Genomic DNA, 13,411 nt, shown 5'->3' with positions numbered 1-13,411 from the left:
TTAGAAATAACATAAAAAATTTGATATTGCGTTGTATTTTGGAATGCAAAAACAAAACTGCTATATCGCGTTTATTTTGCAAACGGTTGCTGTATACAACGGACTGGTTGATCCGACGAATTTTTAGTGTCCACGTTAATAGATGCTGATTGTTGGGATATCATTCCGTAATTTATTCATTGTCTTCACTGGGAAGCTGTTGCGATCGTTGATCGATGGCGCCGCTGATTCTAGCTGGTCGGCTCCGCGTTGTTTAATTTATTCATTGAACTTACTCTTTCTTTAGCCCGGAAATTTATGATATTATGTTTTATATGCAAAGTCATCGATTATCTATGCACCATTCTTGCCGATTCTTGCACAGGTAGAAAAGCGGCGGCTGTAAAAGCCGTTTTGATTTACTGTTTTCGAGCTTTAACGTATATAGTACGTTCAACTGAAACGTGGACTAAGGTCATTGTTCCATAAAAGTCTCAGTCTATGTTCCATTTAAACGTATCTAATATAACAAAGCATCGATTATTCTTACTCACGCGTTTGACGTGACCAAAAAATAAACTAAGATTAAACTATAAGACCCGTCCCGGAGGCCGATTCGGTCCATATTTGGTCCGATTGGACAGACACAGACTTGCACACATGTATTCGTTGGATCGGGTGGGCGGGTTGAGAAATAACTTACAGTCTTTATAATAATTCTTTAAATATATTCTTGCCCCATTATATAGAAAATAATTTTTTTAAAGTAATATTTATTTGTACTAATAGTCTAAACATATGATTTTGAATAATTTAACTCCAAACTTATTTATGAAAAAATATTGATATTAAAAGTGTAACTAAAATAATATAAATGATACTGAAATTTATTTATCTATTTTTCCGATATTTCTACATCATTGATCATCAACTCATCTATACTTTCAATTTTGATACTTTTTAAATAAATCCTTCTTTGATATCGGCAATGCTTTATTTTTTTCTTCTTATCGTTGGCATTGAGTCAGGTGCAACAAGTATGCAAAACGCTGTTACTGCAAGCTAAGCGTAAAATTGAGTAAATCGTCGTTGTCGATAATGCGAATAATAACATCCGCACATGATATAACGTCACTCCTAACTTTAAATGCGACTCACCCTTCTGTGAAATCTAAATGTCGTACGGAATCGTTCGCGCGAATTTTCAGGTTTCAATTCGTCTGTTGCTTTATGTTCCGTTTTCCGATAACGCGGTCATGTACGAGGAAGTTTGTTGAATAAGGTCTGAATGTATATGACATAACGAGCATGCGATATTGAAGACCAGAAAATAAAAAAACGCTTTCTCGATCCTTGAATGAGAAATAAGGAGCGATATTTGCACACTATGAAAAGCTTAATTTTTTTATTAACCTCATCTATTTCTATGAATTTTGTGCTTACGTCATACAAATATTGCAAAGTTGCAATAGTATTAATAAATTGCAAAAACATTTGCAAATGATGAGAATCATATTATACATAATTAAAGCTATTATAATTTTGATGTTCCATTATATTTTAATATTATATTTAATTTATTATTCAATAAGCTTGGTTTGTAATATAAATTTGTAATGCAAATTATGATATTGTATTATATATTTTTTTCACATAGATTTTAATCAAATGATCATCCGTAAATTAATATCTCATTTAGCACGTAAAATACATACACAAACGCTTTTCTCAAATTGCCTCATTATAACAATCACGCGATGTTCTATCAGAATATGAAATAATTGCGAATATTTCATCTACAATATATATATTTATAGTTGTATAATTACTTTTCGTGTGATTGATGCCGCTAGTTAGATCAGTACATAAATAAATTGTTTGCGTTTCCGGCCATTGTACCCTATATGCAGTTTAACTGGATATATGTTTGTTCTCTCTCGAAATAATTTCGCTTCTACGCTGTTTATGATATCCGGCAATTTCAGACACGTATTGAGATTGATTTAGCGCAAGCCAGTCGTAATGATACTTCTGGCATTTCTAAAGCTTTTTATCGTGATTGCCGATGGCGGTATACTCGAAAAATACGCCAACGTACCTGGAAATGTACACGGTAGGTAAGTGCACTGACATTTCACAATCGCCACCACTTTTGTTGTAATAAAACCTGAGACTGATACTGTCATCGGATTTAGAGTGACAATTATAATGAAAAATTGAAAAATGATTACCTAACAATTTTTAAAACAGAAAGAAATATTTATACATTATTTTAGAGCATTGAACATTTTCGTAAATTATCATATTATTCGCGACATCGTTGTCGGTGACTATTTCTCTTTCGAACGAATCATTCAGGTACACTCGAGATATTCACGGACCGGAGCTTCTAATACCGAGACGAGTGTCTGACGATGGTAGCTTCAGCACGTATTCCTTGCCAAATTTCTATAACCGCCGAGAGATCAGCGGGCGGGACAAGCGATCCCTCGGGGCGATCGATAAATTGCACCTGGTGCTACCCTTCAACGGGATCGATCACCACGTGGAGCTCAGCCCGTACCATGAATTCATCTCGCCCGACATGGTGGTAGAGACACGGGGAGCCGGAATCAGCACTAATCTCGATGAGGGCTTGAGATTCAGGAGGGCGTCCGATCGGCAGTGTCACTATCGCGGCACTGTTCGAGGCCACGACAATTCCAGGGCGGCCCTGTCTCTGTGCGACGGCGTGGTTAGTATAGTATATATCCCCGTTTCGCGTGTAATTCCCCTTCGAGAATCTCGTTGTTAACGAACCGAGAGAAGAATTTCGAGCACGTTTGTGCTTTGTCGCGTTGACATGGCAGAATACGCTACAGAAGTGTTCTGTGAAAGGACCTTCGAAATTTATTCAGACATTTACGGCTGCGCCTCAATTAATTGTCTTCTATAAGTATGTTCGCGATATTTATATTATATATATTATATATATTTAATATCTACAGCAATTGATATATTTTTCCACTATCATGTGCAATGCAGTGCTCTTATATTAATTAATCATTTATACACTTAAATATAAAATAATTAATATACTGCGTGATTGATCATTTGTTTTTAATGGGGAAAGTTAATCAATTTAGCCAAATGAAGAAATATTGACGTAATATCTGATAATATTACGAGTCGCATTTTAATCTTTATGCGCATGGTTTGCACGGATCATAATTAATTTTGATTAGTACTACTGGAGATAGAACAGAATTTCGAAGTGACTGCAAGCGTGTGATTGGTGCATGTAATGCATTCCACGGATTCCTTCGGGAGATTAACGTTAACGAAGCGAGAGGAGAATTGCGATCGTAGTCGAATAGATATTGCAGAAGGGTTGCACAGAAAAATCTGTAAATCCCGTCGAAACTCGATGTATATATATATTGTGAAATTTTTAAAATTACATTTTTTTATTATGTCTGCGAAGTTTATCGCAGTAATATACGACAGAATGAAAGTTTGCGAATTCGAGTGTTCATGATGTAATTTCAATTTATAACAAAACCTCTCAATAGTCGATGCTAGAAACTATTTTGGTAACACGCCATATCTTTAAACATATAGAGCATCAGACGTTTATATGAAGATGGACGCGGTATTATTTTGGTGAGTCTAGATTTCGAAATTGGAGCATATGACGCACATTTTTCTGTATTTATATCGTTGTAAAAATTTTGCAAATTTTTATCCTCTCGAACATTGTGAGTATGTTTTATTTAAAATTGATAAAAATATAAATGGATTGATACGTGCAATAAATAATTATAGAGTAACTTAATTCTTTCATATACAAATACATTATATATATACAATATAAATATATCTATATATCCTAAGTGCATAATAAAAGACTGTCAGACTTGTAAATGCGCTGCATAACATGTCGACACTCACAATCGGCGCAACGCAGTGTTATGGCACATTGCACTTCAGCCAGATTGCATGGCCGATTTGACTATGTGATGTAGCTTTTCCTGGATAGTAGTAAAAATAGAACCAACAATCTTGTAAGAATCACGTGACAGCTATGTGTACTATCGATTCTTTTTGTCTTGTAAACTATATTTTTTTTATGAATTATGAGATCAATTACAACATGAAAAAAATTGAATTTATCAAAATTATTATTGTAAGCAAATTTAATATTTGTCTCTATATACATATATTTGAAGCGATAAACATATCACGATATTTTTAATAATCTCAAAAATAGTTTTCCGCCATGATTCGTTACTTTCAAAGTATAAGGTAAATGATTACCGTATAAATAAACTGCAAGCTGCTGAAACGATCGAATGCCTAATTGATCCCATTAAATGCAAAGTCGCGACGTATTTCGAAAATACGATTGCTATCTATGATTTTTCAGGCGGTTGCATGAAATTACATGATGAATGTAAACATACGCATCCATAGATGATCAAAATACGACTCGTTTGACCTTTTCCATTATAACATTCATGATGTCGATGATATCGGCACCTCAGTTTTATCAGTCTCTATATATATAACATCTTCGATATATTATAATATACGTAGAAGACGTCATTAATGCTTTAACACACGAATTTATGCACATATCGGAACATATATGCATTTTCCATATATGTACATAGGCATTAATAGACATACATAAGGCATTAATGACGCCTTATGTACATATATCATATTGAAGATATTTTTATACATCGGATTCAAAATTCCGATCTAATATAACTTTTGATCTGTGTTGAAATGTCAAAAATTAACCCGACCAGATAGAATCTTTTATTAATTTAATTACTTATGAATTTTTTAATGTGCAATGTATAATGGAAAGGAAATAGGGCTTACAATATATTACATATAGAATTTTATACGCTAATGAAATAATGAAAATGCCAATTCTTAACATATCTTTAACATTTAGAATCTTGCAATATAACAACTTGATATTAATCAACTAATATGTTGTGTTGTAAATGTCGATATTTTATTTTCTATTGCTATTATTATCGGCAACATGACACACCTCTCGCGCGCAGGCTGGTTACGTGCAAACTAATCACGGTCGGTACTTCATCGAGCCAGTGTATCAGGCGGAACCCGACGCGGACGGTCAGCACATTCATGTAGCTTACAAACGGGATGCACCACACGAGAGAAAAGAGCAAACCAATGTTGTATCGAAAAGACATTGTGGAACTAGCGGTTAGTGATTTTGCAGACATTATCTTTATCCTTATTTTTATTTTTCGTTATTCTTAAAAGTAATTTTTCGGCTAGGCATTATTAAGCATTATCCCATTTATTACTTTAACATTTTACTTCAACTTGAGATAATATACAATTCCCCGAGACCATGTCGCATAGACATTTATTATGTAGTGTAACGCGAGAGGATTTCGCATAGTTACGAACGAGCGACAAATAATGGCGTGTAGTTTATGAAAGCTCATTCTCGCTTTAATAGACAACTGGGAGTCGGCGTGGGCGGAACAGTTGGCTAAAAGGCAGATGCAGTTAATGGAAAATAATTCTCTCGGTGCGAAACGCGACACAACAATATCCTCGGGCACACACAGTATACACCGTTACATAGAAATTGGATTAATCGCCGATCGGAGATTTCTTGATTTTCATAATAATACTGATTATGAGCAATATCTCTTGACAATCATGAATATGGTGTCCGATTTTTATCATGACAGTTCCGTGGGAAATCAAATAGACGTCGTCTTAGTACGCATGATATACTTGGAGAAAGAGAAAGAGGAGGTAACGTGCGACAATATAAGATAAAAATTTAAAGAGAGAGAGAATATTGAGCAAGTAAATATTATCGATAATATAAATATAAATATTATCGTCTTATTTACTTGTGAAAAATTACTTGAGCTAGCATCAATTCACGTATGGGCATCAAATTTAGTATTCTATTCAATTTCTTTAAGACAAAAGTAAAAATTGTATATTACTCATTTTAATCGAATTAAAAGCACTATTTGTTTATATGTGATATCCGATTTATCGACACTCGATGCTGCGTGCTCGTAGATAGATTTGCTCATTAGTCCAGCTGCCGAGGAAACGTTGGAAAGTTTCGCGAAATGGGCGGAGAAAATGAATCCGAAGGATGATATGCATCCCAATCATTTTGATATTGCAGTATTGGTTACGAGGTAATTTTTCCTAGGCATCGATTTAATCGTCGTACGCGCATCGCATTGCAACTCGCGTGTATTCTTAGATACGACATTTGCTCGGAGGGAACTAATTGCGATTTGATGGGTCTCGCTCATGTAGCTGCGGCCTGCGACCCAGCAAAGGCTGCTTGCATCAATGAAGACAGTGGACTTTTGCTTGGCATCGTGGTTGCTCACGAAGTTGGTCACGTGTACTGTATCCATCATTTCAATCACAATTATGTGTGTATAAAGTATCTTTAAAAATGATATAAGTGCGGAATTTTTAAAAAATCTTGAAAAAGTACGGTGAAAATTTCCAGTAAAATACAAATGAAAATGCAAAGTTTAAACATTTTCATTTCTTTTAACACGAAAACTTCTAATCTAATATCCTAGCTATAAAAACGCTATAAAAACGATGTCTTATAAAGTATCTAAATTTATAGAATGGGTTGTTCTCACGATGAGCCGGAGACTAGCGGATGCCCATCAATGGACACAGATGAAAGCTACTTTATTATGTCTCCTATTGTCTTCCTATATACCATTAGATGGTCGACTTGCAGTAGGAAATTTATAACAGCTTTTCTCGAGTAAATTGAATTCGTATATAAATAATGTCTGTTTTTAATTATACAATATCAAAAATTCTAAAATTTATAAAAACAGCTATTACATATATATAAAAATTGCCAATATAATAATCGTGACATTTTTCTATGAATAAGGAGCGGATTGGGCGAATGTTTGCTTGACAATCCAAGAAATCCTCCGGAAAAACTAAAATATCCGAACATGTTGCCGGGTGCGATGTACAACGCTGACTTCCAATGTGACATGCTATTTCGTGGCTCAAAAGTGTGCCCGCAATCTCATGTAAAATTTTAACAGATTTTATACGACGTTCGTATTTTAGCGTTTTCAATTCAATTAACGCAAATTGCAAATTACTATTTAGTGAGATTCAAGTTTCTCTTTATTAAAGTCGATTATTTTACTGTACATCAGTTACTTACATTCCGTGTTTCATCTATGACTTGCTTGCCAAAAATTTAAAAAAAAAAACGGCTTTTATTAATCACTTATTATTTATACAGATAATTTAATTACTTTTATTAAATTTAATTAATTGCTGTATTAATTAAATTTAATTATCTTTTGCATTTGGTCACACCGCTGAAATATTAGTTGTTTGAGTAAATTAGACAAAGTTATGTTTTAGCGCACATTTATCTCTATTGATATTAGTTAAATTTCGGTATTGTAACGTTTACACAATATAGTATTGTCAAAGATTGCGCTCAAGTTGCTCCGTCTCACATTCTACTCCTTTAAGATTAATCTCATTAGCCAGGGCTCTTTGCTACCATATGTATATTTCAGACGACTGGCTGCGAGACTCTGTGGTGCTTGACCAACACGAGCTGTTATTCCTTAGGGACGCCAAAGGCTGATGGTACGAAATGCGGTGAGAACAAGGTGCGCGCAGCTTACGTAGAACCTGTTTTCCCGGCGAAATATATTCCCAGCGCGGATTATTTAGCAGTCGCTTAGCGTCGTTGTTTATGCATCCGCAGATATTGCCGGCGACATAAATAATACGTCGCTGCGAGGTGACATCAATTATTAAACGAACGCGAACATAAATGGCGATCGCGTCGAAAGCCATTTGCGAGGCGCGATCCGCGTCCCGGAACGCCGTTGGAAACGTAGCGGAATAAAAGGACGTTTCTCCGTCCCTCTCCCTACAGCGAGAGAGATTTATTAAACAGCGCGCTCCCCTTTCTCGCGCGCGCGTCGCTCCTCGCGGATGTAGATTTCGTCGCCTTCGGCGCGCTCGCGAGAGCGGCGGACGTAGATTTAATCGCGCCGGGGAAATAAATTGAAGTGTCAGGAAACTTCGCGCGACTCACCGCGCTGGAAATTGGTATTCGCGCGAGGCGGAGAGTAGCCCGCGAGACATATTGCATTCTTCTAACCCGCGGGACAAAGGTAATATAAAGAGTGTCCTGTGTGTGCGTGCGCGCGCGCTTGCGCTCGAAATCCAGTGGTGCATACATAAGAAATGCGTGGACATGGGCACTCGACCGGCCGCGGTTCACGGTGGATGGGGCGATTGGGGTCCCATGGGCCCTTGCAGCAGAACTTGCGGCGGTGGTCTCAAATATTCCGAGAGGGAATGCGACCGGCCGGTACCGGCGAACAGCGGTAGATACTGCATCGGCGAGAGAAAGAGGCTTTTCACTTGCAACACCACGGTAAATTGCATCCGTCTTTCGTTGCTCCTCGTGAGCCATTATCTCGCGCGCGGTACTTCAATAGTCGGGTTTCGCCTCACCGCGATACTCCACGTTGTCCGCGTGATTATTCCGGCCGACACTTCGCCGGCCGAATTACAAATTCCATGCTACACACGCTCGCGATGCCGGTGTGTCTCTGTTTTATTCTGATTATCGCGCTGAGGTGGCTGACAGCATTGCGTCGTCACGCGCGTATGGGATTTTTATGTTTCCTAACAGTGAGATATACGAACGGTAATGTGAACAATACAACGTGCTGTCACAAATTCAGTTTGAGAGAGAAAGAGAAAGAGAGAAAAGGAAAGGAAGACTATCATTATCGTGAGCTTCCTCGCAACGGAGCTTGCCAAAATGTTTTAATTCTTTTTATACACGCGCGACGATTCTCTACGCTGTCGCAATTTTCCCGTATGCTGTTCCACATGGAATTCCGTCACATATTCGCCGTAACATTTCTGTGCACTAAATTACACACAGCCCTGCGACCCGACGAAACCGCCGTACCGCGCGGTACAATGCTCGGAACACGACAACGAAGAGATACTGACGGACGGGCTCCATCAATGGAAACCGTACATGGAAGCGAAATTAGAATCCTGCGCGCTCTACTGCATCAATGAGAAGAACACATACGTGAAGATCTCGCCGACGGCGAACGATTCGACACCCTGCAAAGCTGGGACCAATTATATGTGCATCTCCGGAACGTGCAGGGTGTGAAATCGTAACTTTTCGGAGCAAAGTCGTTTGGCCGAGAAATCTATGCTCTTCGCGCTGAAATTGTCGAGCTGATCCGATAAAATTCTTCAGTTAAAAACGTTGAATTCTCTCAATTTTTCTTCTAATTTTTACAGAGAATTTTTCTAATATCTGATATTCTAATATCTACATTAATATATATTCATAAATATTGAATTTTAAATGTCTTTTCAAGCTCTTATGATAATTTCGTAAATATTCATGATTTTTTCTGTGTCTTTAACTCTTCTCGATTTTTTAAACATATCTCTACAAATTCGAAATTCTTAGTTACGGGAAATTATTTTTGAATATACATGTTTACAACACAAAGCATATACATGTACACATAATCAAATTAACAATATACTCGCGGGAGAATAGCACGTGAGTTAAATACTTCCCTGACAACCTTTGCGTTGTTCCAGCATAATTAAATTTAGTGGTAAGCCTCTTGGTATTTATTACACGCGCGTTTGTAATTGTTTTGTTCATGGCTAGTGTAATCTACCATTAATTAACGATATAAATTTGCTAGAACTATGTGTAATATATCAAAGTAGACTCAAATAATCAGACTTGATATTAAAGAAGCAGGTAATATTACAAGTAAAATTTATAAATCAAATATTATTTTTTATAAAAAGAAAAATACTCTTTACAAATACATATCTCTTTAAAGAGTATAGATCATTTTTACAATTTTTATCATATCAAATTGCATGATATGACATTTTCTTGTCATATAAAATATTTGTAACACAAAGTTTTCGTACTGTAGAAAGTCGGATGTGATTGGATGATAGACTCGGACGCGATTGAGGATAAATGCGGCATCTGTAAAGGTGATGGAACGAAGTGTAGTCCGGTCAAGGGTGAATTCATTGAAACAGTGTTGCAAAGCGGTAAATTTTTAGATTGTGCTCGCAATTTGCCATATGGGAGTCACTTTCTTTTTTGCGATACATCGTACGTCTCTCTTTGTAGCGTATACGAAGATCGTAACAATACCGAAGGGAGCTAGCAATATAGAGGTTTCCGAGAGAAAACCTAGCGTGAATATACTGGCTGTGAGACTCGAAAAGGATAAAACATATTGCATCAATGGAGACAAGTGAGCTTTCGCAAACTTTTCGCACGAGAGAGTCGTTCCTTTTATTCTTTTCTTTTTCTGTTCTCTATTTAATTTATAGTGTTTATAACACATACATATACATACACACACAAACGTCCGGGAAATCGCTACACATAGATAAACAGTTTACAGTAATGGTAAACACGTAGTGTGTTTTTCATGTATGTGTTTATTGTATTTTATGACGTCGTCGTTCACGTAGTCGCGAGTTTAAAAGCGGAGATTACGAGTGTGCTGGAACGATAATTATCTATACGCATCCGGAACCGGACAAGGAAGTAGTGGAAATGAAAGGTCCGATATCCGAAGATATTGAGATACAAGTATGCTATGTTTATTTTTCAACAAATATCTCAATATGATTCACGGTGTAATTATCGATTTTGCCCGAATATATTATACGTCTAATTGTGTCAAAATCAAATGCCATTATTATAAAATCTAATCATAAAATATTTTCTGGCTACTACATAAAGGCTCTCCATAAACATTATATATTTTATTTTTTTATTTCTCTTAATTGATATGTAGATTAATGATGAAATATGTATTTAATTCTCAAGTAATACATATGAATGTTTATACATTTATATTTATCCAACGGCTGCAAATCTTTTAGTACGCGTTCTTCAATCCTCAAAACAATCCCGGAATAGATTACAAATATTATGTGAGATCGAAGAGTGTATCGTACACGCCCAAATATATGTGGGACTTTGTCGAGTGGTCAGAGTGCAGTGCTAAATGCGACGGTGGTACGATGGTAATTAACGTGACAACATTAAATGCGCGCGCGCTTGATACGACCGCGAATGCGACCGCTTTTATGTGACGTACGTGTTATCGATTTACATAGATATCCGAAGCGTCCTGCATTGAAGAGCAAGGCGGGCGAGTAACGCCCAATTTCTGTGACAGAATACCACGTCCGGAAACGAAAAGTCGCATTTGCAATCAAACCCCTTGTCCCGCAAAGTAAGTCACAAATTCCAGACATCATAAGTTTTACGCATAGACATAGAATATGTTTATGGTTTTACCTCAAAGTATCGATCAAAGTGTAGGGGCTTTATCAACATTTAATTTGGTAAAATAATTCGCTAAGTGGAGCAGCAACATTTAAGTTAATAAGACAATAAGACATATTTTACACAAAAATATATTCATAAAAATATATTTTAGATTTTACACACACACACACAAAACATACAAATATATATATATATAATATCTACATATATTGATTTTTACTCAACGCCTCAAATAGCGACCACATTGCGATAAAAATTTCTCGGCTTTATTGGCTTCCGTTCAATTGATTCTAATTTCTTTTTTAACGCGATGATGTAGTGCTGCACACCTATACCCGCATACGTTTGCCAATAAATAAAATATTAATGCAGTATCGTATAAACATCGATTTAGCGTTTTGCGCATACATTAGCGTTCGCTCGACGAATCTAATGTAAAACAAATAAATTCTTATCTTATCACCGATCGATTATATAGATGGCGAGTGAGTCAATGGAGTAAATGTAACGCCTGTGATGGGAAGAAGGGTATAAGACGTCGCAAGGTTCAATGCGTAAGACCTGGTGCTCGACCTGGGGAGGATGATATGCAAGCAAATTTAGACGCGTGCAAAGGTCGCGTGCCGAGACAGAAAGAAGAGTGCATAGGTATACAAATGTGACTTTTCGCGTTCGCGATATATTTGGGACAAATACGATAAGATTCGCAATAGAAATTCAAAATTCTCGAATATTGGATTTTGAATATATATACAATGTACCAGGTACAAGACCCTGCAGAACGATGTGCCCCAAGAAAACTCGACAATCCAATGAGCTCGTAACTATAAAGGAGGAAGCAAACTTATCACCGGACGATCAGCGGAGAATAATTGACAGATTCGTCGATCTTGGTCTGGCCCATTACTTGGAGAAGAGCCGTGACAAGTTGCACGACAATGACAAGCTCGAAGGGACGAGCGCCGCTCGGGACTTCCGACAGGTCCTTTACGACTGGGCGATGACAAACGAGGACAAGCGTAAGCGCACCTGCGAGACGGAGGAGAAATTCACCACACCGAAGCCGGGATCCATCATCAAGGATTCGATACCTATCGAGAAGGTTGTATTGCTGCAGGCGCCGTACATGGACGAGTCCCTTCAGTCTAATCTGTCAGACAAGGCGTTTCAGGAAGCCGGCGATCTTGTCGGCGTTGGCATTGACACGAGCCAGCAGAAGGTTTACAAGGGCTCACAGGCGGTCAAACTTATCGAACAGTTAAACTATCATAATCTGACAATGAAACCGCGCGCCGTTTCTACTACAGAGACTAAAGATCTCAATCTATCAGCGGATACCGCGTCGGAAAAGAGGCGTTAAATAATAAAAAATTAAACGTTCACGTAGTATTACGTTCGTATATGTATAGTTGTCGTAGATGTATAAGTTTCAGAAATATACAAACACGTATGTATTAAAGAGATGACATTAGGACTTTGAACATCTTGGTATATATTCTATTATAAAACTTACTCTTTGCTGATTCATATCGTCATCACGATATGATCGATTAGCATGATTGTATGAAGGCCGTCAAATCAAATAAAAAATATACGTATATAACTATACGTATATAAATACACGTATATATAATACGAAAAGAGCAAAACATAAGATATTGTTAACGATAAGCGACATGTGATCGGTTAGACTAACAAACAGACAGATTATTATGTTACAAGATGAAACAAGTATAAACTCAAGATTAATGTTTTGCGCATTTTTTGCCATTTAATCTTTATTAATACAAGAAAATGTCGTGCGCCAGACATTTCCCAATAATATTACCAGGATACGGGCCATTAAGAAGGGAAAATGTTTGCAATCTTGAATCATTACAAAGTATCGTTTCCGCAATAAATACAAACGATGAATCTGAAAGATCAATATTCAATGGCAAGTCGGGTTAGTAGGTCGCGGGAAGGTATCCTCCTCGCGTCGTTCAGGTGTAATTTATGTCGTCCGTCATTCTCGCCGCGTATACA

The 13,411-nt window shown here is 37.0% G+C and overlaps 1 protein-coding gene across 1 annotated transcript; it reads left to right on the top strand.

Annotated features, from left to right (window-relative positions):
• The first annotated feature begins 2,001 nt into the window (after positions 1-2,001).
• LOC115239148 (A disintegrin and metalloproteinase with thrombospondin motifs 7-like) lies at positions 2,002-12,862 on the top strand. The gene is made up of 18 exons (XM_029813509.1): positions 2,002-2,096; positions 2,338-2,713; positions 5,040-5,205; positions 5,468-5,772; positions 6,052-6,176; positions 6,245-6,391; positions 6,629-6,775; positions 6,911-7,058; positions 7,566-7,661; positions 8,231-8,440; positions 8,960-9,196; positions 10,002-10,125; positions 10,208-10,334; positions 10,558-10,678; positions 10,975-11,118; positions 11,212-11,330; positions 11,865-12,034; positions 12,151-12,862. Exons 1-18 carry the CDS (start codon positions 2,002-2,004, stop codon positions 12,744-12,746), a joined length of 3,453 nt encoding a protein of 1,150 aa, XP_029669369.1. The 3' UTR covers positions 12,747-12,862.
• Positions 12,863-13,411: the final 549 nt, after the last annotated feature.

This window comes from Formica exsecta, unplaced genomic scaffold (genome assembly GCF_003651465.1).
Source record: "Formica exsecta isolate Colony F162 unplaced genomic scaffold, ASM365146v1 scaffold116, whole genome shotgun sequence".
Lineage (NCBI taxonomy): Eukaryota > Metazoa > Arthropoda > Insecta > Hymenoptera > Formicidae > Formica > Formica exsecta.
The sequence above is the reverse complement of the archived record's forward strand: the minus strand, read 5'-3'. Positions and strand labels throughout refer to the sequence as shown.